The sequence below is a fragment of the Trichoderma ghanense genome (assembly GCF_004382785.1).
Source record: "Trichoderma ghanense strain CCMA-1212 chromosome Unknown scaffold_4, whole genome shotgun sequence".
Lineage (NCBI taxonomy): Eukaryota > Fungi > Ascomycota > Sordariomycetes > Hypocreales > Hypocreaceae > Trichoderma > Trichoderma ghanense.
The window spans coordinates 1,921,259-1,929,123 of record NW_027395667.1 but is presented as its reverse complement, the minus strand read 5'-3'; the positions used below and the strand labels follow the sequence as shown (position 1 = coordinate 1,929,123).

General features: G+C 55.1%; 2 protein-coding genes across 2 annotated transcripts; both read left to right on the top strand.

The window, feature by feature from the left end:
- Positions 1–566: 566 nt before the first annotated feature.
- Positions 567–2,081, top strand: CCMA1212_004811 (Maintenance of ploidy protein mob2; the record flags this gene model as incomplete). Its single annotated transcript, XM_073702100.1, has 4 exons — positions 567–589; positions 759–1,132; positions 1,264–1,375; positions 1,544–2,081. The coding sequence occupies 4 exons, from the start codon at positions 567–569 to the stop codon at positions 2,079–2,081; spliced, it is 1,047 nt and encodes a 348-aa protein (XP_073559848.1).
- A 3,568-nt stretch (positions 2,082–5,649) lies between these two features.
- CCMA1212_004810 (uncharacterized protein) lies at positions 5,650–7,802 on the top strand (the record flags this gene model as incomplete). The annotated part of the gene is made up of 3 exons (XM_073702099.1): positions 5,650–6,635; positions 6,772–7,392; positions 7,478–7,802. The coding sequence occupies 3 exons, from the start codon at positions 5,650–5,652 to the stop codon at positions 7,800–7,802; spliced, it is 1,932 nt and encodes a 643-aa protein (XP_073559849.1).
- Positions 7,803–7,865: the final 63 nt, after the last annotated feature.

Genomic DNA, 7,865 nt, shown 5'->3' with positions numbered 1-7,865 from the left:
GGCGCTGCTATCCATGATGATTCGGTGGAGGGTGGTTCCGTCGGGGCCTTGGTGATGCTGTGATGCTGTGAAGCCCCCCAAAGCCGGGGAAGTGCTCTTTCGTGCCTCGGCAGGTGTCATGACCTGTACTCGGCCAAAGGGTGAGGTAGAGGTGAGCTACCGTTAAGGAATCTGAGGAGCAGTAGTAGGTAGTTGTGTCATGTTATCTGCACCTCAAACTGCTGAGGATCCATCACTGTTCTCCTCTGAATGAATATGAATGTTGAATTTGAGCTGAGATCGGACTGAATCAAAGAGAAATAGCGGGAAACTACAGCAGAATAAGGTACTGTACTCAGAAGCCTGCTGCAGACTTGATAGAAACTTGAAGCCCAACAGCCATCCATTCCATTGTTTCCCGGCCCCCCTTTCCGCAGCCTCTGCTTATCTAATTCCCCTGCTCTAGGCCTCGCGCAGCCTAGCGTCGCGTTGTGTTCAGGGGAGAGGCGGCCTATCGTCTCTTTTCCCTTGTCATAAGCACGAGCTCACACTGTTTCCTCCGGAAAAGCTGCCGTCCTACCACAGCAATGTCCAACCTCTTCTCTGGAATGTAAGCCTGGCCGTTTGCCAATGTTCTTGATTTCGTGGGGTTCCTTGTGTCCTTGTGGCTCTCTGGGTGCTGCTTCCCGCTTTGGGCCTGTTTTACCACGCGTCGCCCTGCTCCAGAGTTCCCTTCAGCCGCAAGTTTGCTAACGCGATGCTCTTGTTTGCGACACCAGAAAAGCCCAGATTCGGGGGACCTCTGCCAAGGCAGGGACTCCTGTCAAGAGTCCAACCACGCCGACGGCTGAATCGCCAGCTTCCTCTCTAGCCCCAGCTTCAGTCTCAGCTTCGGCTTCGGCTTCCTCCCTCCACAGGCCCGCGGTCGCGGATCGCCATCCGTCCACGTCTAGTCCCGTGCCCAGAGTGTCGTTACCCGAGTCCCGGTCGCATGGCCAGTCAATAGACGTGGTCCCTACGGTCCTCGACATCCCTCGGCCGCTGCCGCTATGGCTCAACACAGCGTGTGCCAAACACATTGTCAAGGGGAACTTCATGACGCTGAGTGCTCGGCCAAAGACGGTTGATCCAGGAGAGTGGGTGGCACACCAGGGTGAGTCTATCGAGAGAGCAGAGGAGATGGAGGTACAGTAGGGGGAGGGGAGACAAAGAACTACTAGAGTGAAGCAGGAAGAAGCAGGAGAGACAGCCGAGACCTATGCTGACTTGGAACTGCCATACAAGTTGTCGAGCACTACCGCAATCTCTGGAACTTTGTCCGGGTCCTCCACGAAAAGGAGGAGGATGGCAGCAGCATATGCAACCCGAGTACATGCCCGAAGATGTCTGCGGGCAAGTAAGTCTCCCCTCTTCCCCTGGCCACTAGGCCTCGTTGTTGTCCACTGCCCGTTGCCCGTTTTCCCATGTCCCCTGTCCCTTGTATTACCTCTGTTCTGCCTCGGCGAGGTTATGGAAGCGCGTGTTGGGCTAACCTGATTGCACGCGTGCGCCTGCTGTGCGATAGGAACCACTCGTACACCTGGCTCAACAGGAATCACGAGCCGGTGGAGCTGCCAGCGTATGAGTACATGACGCTGATGCAGCGGTGGATGTCCGGAAAGATTGACGATCCCGCGCTGTTCCCTACCGACCCTGACACGGTGGGCTTTGCCCTGCATCCCGAGTACACGAGCAACGCGCTCCAGCAGCAGCAGGGCGGCGAGGACTGGCTCGGAGCTCGAAGCGGATTCCCCAAGCAGCTGGGGAGCACCTGTCAGCTCATCTTCCGCCAAATCTTCCGCGTCTACGCCCACCTATACTGGGATCACTTCGTCGAGCCCTTTTACCACCTCAACCTCGAGAAGCAGCTCAACAGCTGCTTCAGCCACTTCATCCTGACAGCCACGACGCTGGATATGCTGCAGCCCGCCGAGCTGGAGCCAATGCAGTACCTCATCGACTTGTGGGCTGCTGACGGCACGTTCCCGCCCGAGTCGAGGCCCTATGCGTATGCCAATGTCGAACGTGGCCGATATATCCAGAGCCTGGGCACGTCAGCTTGAGCGGCAGTGGGAAGGAGAAGCTATGATGAAGGATTCCACTTATTTGCTATTTAGCAGCGGTTACGAGAACTATGAAACGAGGCCCCAATCGACTGGTCGTGACTGACTTTGAGCCGATTTGAAGGGATGTATGAAGGAACAGTTACGGATAGAAGGTTACAGAGGATACACAGACTGGGAAAGGGAGAAGAGAAGCCATGGATCACTTTTGTCTTGCGAGACATCGCTACTACCGGTGGGATGCTCTGATGTCAAGTGCTGGCTTCTCCTCTGATCATGACGACGAAGATCGGGTTTGATCTCTCGACTCTTTTTCTCAGTTTATTCTAGGGAAGCGTCTGGAGAAGACTGATTCTTCCACGACTGCTCTATGATGTTTGCTAGATACTAAACACCGCGAAATAAGGTAGTATTTGCCTGCCAGCATAAACTGCCAGCATCTGCGTCTCGCGCATGTTGACTGGACTTTATTACAAAGTGCCTGACCGCGGAAAAGGTGGGAACACTGGACTTGAATTTGTTGTCACCACTGTTAGTGGATCGGACAACTGAAAAAGCTGGAGGCATGCAGGGCACTCGACCGCCAAGGGAGATGCTTGTCTCTTCTCTCTTTGTCCGTCTCTGCCCGGCGTTGTCACTCCTCTTCGCTCTCGTCTTCCGTCCGCGCAGCTGGTTCACATGCAGTCTTCGTATCAGCGGCTCTACCAATCAATCAACAGCCGGGATTCGCATACGCGCAGAAGCCGACATGTGCGTTTGCGTCTTTGTGTCAGAAAGGCAACTAACCAGCGCTCCGAGAACTTGAAGCCTGTCCTGCCCGCAGCCGCGACTCCATGCGGGCCGCTTCTTCTGCTGGCCCTCGCGCCGACATGTCGACCCTCTTTGGCGGCCTAGTCCGATGCAGCCTGTGACCGGTGTGGACATCCGGTGGGCTTTCATTCCATTTGTTCTCTTTTTCTTTACGGGGGCATGTAATAAACCAGACAGCCAGATACTGTCGGAAGTATTACGTACAGGCATTCGAGTGTATAGTATCCTATCATATTTTTTTTTCTTTCATCGCCATGCAGCCCGCCATGCAACCCATTCGCCTTCCCTGCAGGTCGGAGAGACCCAGCCCAATCATGACTGGAGACGAGAAGCGCGGAAAGCATCACGGAGGCGAAAAGGGATGCGAAAGGGAGGGGGTTTCGGGCAGCAGCAGCGCGTGGAAGCCATGCTGCTTCGTTTCCTTTCGCCCCCCCCCGTCAACTTGGACAAGGGGGCACGTCTTTCTTTTTTTTGGTCTCTTCGTTTCGTCCTGGGAACTCGCAGAGGACTTGCAGGAACCACGTCGTCATCCGGCTGGGGATTTTGAGCCTAGGTTTTCCGTAATCTGCTAAAAGTTGCAGGGCGATGACACTTTTGTTTCTGGTCTCGACCCAGTCAGGTCGTGAGAAGTGACAAAGTACCTATGGATCCCTAACTACCTACCTAGAGGTATCTACCCTAGGCAGCTACCTTTGAAGCATTGCTGCAAAAGTACAGTATGCGGATGTCTGGGTATTGTCGTCTCACCGTATGTTCATCGAGCACTGAGATACGCAAACTGTTGCCAACTGTTGAGTCAACGATACGATGATTGAAGACACGCGTCTGCCAACACGCCGGGTCACAGATACACGGCCTGACATGCGCCCTCAAGTATACGAGTAAGGTAGGCAGCATACATACTCTGCACCTCGTACGAATTACCGGTCTGCTCTCCTGGATGGGTTGGCGCTCGAACACAGAACAAGGCTCTGCGCCATCGTCTCCCGGCTGCATGTGCGCTTCTCACCGGTCCGTCCTCCGCCCAACCCCTCTGCTGCCTTGGTGGGTGTACGAGGTATGTATTACGCACGGCATCTGCATACCTGACCTTACCTTATGGGCGAAGAGGGGGGTGGTGTCATCTTTGTGTAAGGGAGCGTACAAGTAGGGAGGTACAGAGTAGTAGGTAGGTAGTTGTATTTCCAAGTATACCAGAGACAGTGAAGAATTGTAAGGTGAGGGGAGAACGAATCCGGCTTGACTGACAGTGTCTCTCTGCTCTTTTCTCATTCTCATGGGTGGCTGATGCAGCCGGATGTGAGGCATTGGATGCCATACCTTGCAGGTACGGCATGGAGGGGTCACTTGTTTGTGAGGGTAGGTAGAAAGGGGGGCCTTTGTCAGGTAGCACTGCGGTAGTAGTGGTAGGATGCAAGTGCAAAATATAATATTTTGTATGATTTGTATAGAGATTCTTCTCTCCCAGGTGAAAGCACATATAATCTTAACAGTTGGTTGGACATTAACGAGTCGAGATGCTTGTTTTGCCTTCTCTGGCGTTGAGTTTGGGTGAGGAGCGCGTAGCAAGTACCAGGTACAAAGGCTCGGCACCCTCAACCACCAAAACGGGGGCATTTCGGGCGTGCCCCGCGGTGTCTGATTGGCTGGCGGTTCCTGTGTGGCTGCTTGGTAGAATGATTCAGCTCGTCGTTGAGGCACTTGTACTCCAGAAAGCAGAGCCAAATCAAGGAATCAAGACTACTATATATCAGTCCACAATATGGCAAGGATGAATAAGGTAGCTCCAGCAAGCAGGCGAATCCGACATCAAGTCAAACATCTGCACCATCATATAGACAAGACGAACATCTCCAGCTAGGTGTTCTCTTGCCTAACGCGATAGTCTCTCCTCGCCTTTCTTTTCGCCTTAGTCAGCAGCCACCGCCCCAAAGTACCGTGTACATGCGCCTTGCCGCGTCTCGAGTCCCCAGTTCTTCCCTTGCAACCAAATCCTCACACATTCTCACACCCGCCATGACGCGCCCCTCTCAACCTTAGCCCAGTTACGCTGCCTGTGACATCCGGCCTCAGAAAAAAAGAAACAAAAAAAAGGAAAAAAAAAAAACAAGTCGACAGATGCTCTGCGAATCACAGCCCAGCGACGCACCGTGAGCCGCTTCTCCTCTTCGCACGGCATACGGCGCTACATGCGGCCAGGCCCAGCCGGCATCTGGGGTTGAACAGCAGCAATATACAAATCCCCGTCTCTCTCACCCTCCCGCTCTCACACCTCGTCCTTCAATCTCAGTCCGAAGCACCAGGTTTCTGCTGCCATCGCCGGTCGTCTGTTGCTCTGCATCGCTTCTCGCCTCTCTGCCGCTCACCCTGTCTGCTTGTGCGCGCTTCAACCCGGCTTCGCTATATCCAAACTCGCCTCTTCTCTAGCCTAGTGCACTGCTGTAGCCTGCATATTAGGTATCCTGCGGTCACTCTCGACACGCGGATCTACCTATAAGAACGGCCATCTTGCAAGGGGGCCACCGGATACTCACAGCCAAGGAACCATCAACCACGCGCCGTGACCCGGTCTGGTCTGGTCTGGTCACTGGTCACTGGTCTCTCTATCTCTCTCTCTCTTACGACGACGACAACAACAACAACAGCAACAACAACAACAATAACACCTTCAGCCGGTGTTGCTCTGTTGTTATAATTGCAACAGTCACTCGACCCCCCCTTCACGATATCGACTCAGCCCCCTTCTCGACCTCTCTACATGTCTCTGAGTCTCGACTTTCTCCCTCAAGACTTCTACTTCGACTTTCATCCTGAAGGCCCTCCCCATCAATTCTATCGCCGACAATTCCTCAATCTGCAAGACAGAGCCAGACCCCCCGGTGATCGAGAACGCAGTTTCTCCCCCACAGACTCAGAACCCTCGTTGTATCCCGCACCTTCGGACTCCCCCTCTCCCCCGTCGAGCATTGCAACCATGGACCTTGAGATTCTGGACATGGGCAGAACCGCCGACGAGGATCCCGTTCACACGCCTCCCCGGCGCCGCACCAGGAGTGTTGAGCCCTCCACCACTCGCCCCTCCTATTACACGCCGTCGAGTCGTTACTTCCAGAACCCTCATTATCCTCGCTCGGTCATCAACACGCCGGCATTTGAGAATGCCCCAACCCCCCATGCCATAGCCGCCCGCAGAGCCCTCGATCAGCGCCGCCTGGCCATGTTCACGCCTGGACGCAGCCGCCGCCAGAGCTTCCGGGAGCAGAGGGAAACGCCCATGCTCATCCTACGCAACCTTGGCCGTGCCCTAGCGCCTACCAGCAACGTCATTGCCTCCTCGTCGTCTCCGGATAAGGTCTCCCCTGATGGCAACGGCAACGGCAACGACAACGGAGAGGCCAGTGGCAGTGGCGGCGGCAGGTCTCGGCGTGACGACGATGACGACGACGAGCTGCCCATTGACAGGCCTCGTCTGTCTTTGCCCCTGGACGAGGGCTCCTCGGACGACTTGCTGCCCCCGCAGTCGTCGATTCTCGACGAGGGCAACATGACTGTCCAGTCGGTTGAGCTGCCTCGTCGGGCCACCAGCGAGGGCCCCCCCAGAGGAAGCCTCAGCTATTTCCCCGGGATCAGTGATGACGTCTTTTGGGATGATGTTTATCGAGAGCACACCGTGTCGGATTCATTCGGCAGATCTATCCGGATATCTCCTCGTGGTCCTATGGATCCAGAGATTGCGGATTTGCGGTACGTCCCTAGTACTTTTGATCTCCAGCAACCACCCCTCTGCCCTTCTTCAAGCTCCCCCCCCTTTTTTTTTTCTCACCTCGTACAATACACGTGAACCTTGGTTGCGACAGTAAGGTAGCTAACGCACAAGAAGGCGCCCCCCTGATGCCCCTCGTGATAGCGACTTTATTTTTGACATGCCCTCAGGTCTGAGCGACAATGATCAGACCACCTTTTACATGAGGTCCCCCGTCATCGACGACATCCACAGCATTCTCAATGCGCCCAACCCTGTGGCTGATGACATTGCGCTCATGCATGCGAAGAGCCGGGCAGAGGTCGACAAGACGATGGCTTCCACAGAGGATCAATTCCCCGACATTGGCGACTTTGGGTCCGTCTCGAGCCTCGGAGACGCCGAGATGGAAGCCATCACCCAGATTGACTTTGAGACGCTTGGCCGCGAGCCGGAGAAGCCTGACGACGAAGTAATCGGATACCCGCATGGCCGGCCGAGGAAGAAGAAGAGGGCCAGGATCTCCAGGCACAACATCGAGTACCCGCAGCTGCCGGCCGCCTTTGTCAGGCAAGTCGCGCATACCGCCATGCAGACCACGGGCTTCGTCAACCAGAGGATCAGCGCCGACACCCTGGAGGCCCTGACGCAGGCTTCGGACTGGTACTTTGAGCAGCTAGGCGACGATCTGGCAGCCTATGCGAATCACGCCAACCGAAGGACCATTGAGGAGCGCGACGTAATCACACTCATGAACAGGTGAGCAGTTGTTTCTCTTTTCTTCCGTATCTCCTCCTCTCGATCTTTCCTTTATGCTAATCATATACTGTACACTTTGTTGTAGACAACGCCTCCTCAACCAGGAACTGTCTCTGTTCAACCTGGCCAACCGCCATCTCCCGCGCGAGCTCCAGCAGATGCTGAGATGTGCCGTTCCCGTAGCCCGACCCAATGGGCATGCTGGCCATGCCGTCTATTCCACGCACACACAAACACAAACCACGTACTCCACCACTCATACCACGCACAGGCCCTATGACGGCGGCGGCTCCAAGCGGAAGCGGGGCCAAGAAGAGCATGACGACGAAGAGGACGACGAGGAAGAGGAGATGGTGTATCCAGAGGACGAGGAAGAAGAAGAGGATGACCGGGATGGTGACGAGGAATGAGGAGCTGGTTATTTCCTTCGTTTCTCCGCTTTTCTTCTGATTTCCTTCTTCTCTCCTCTCCTC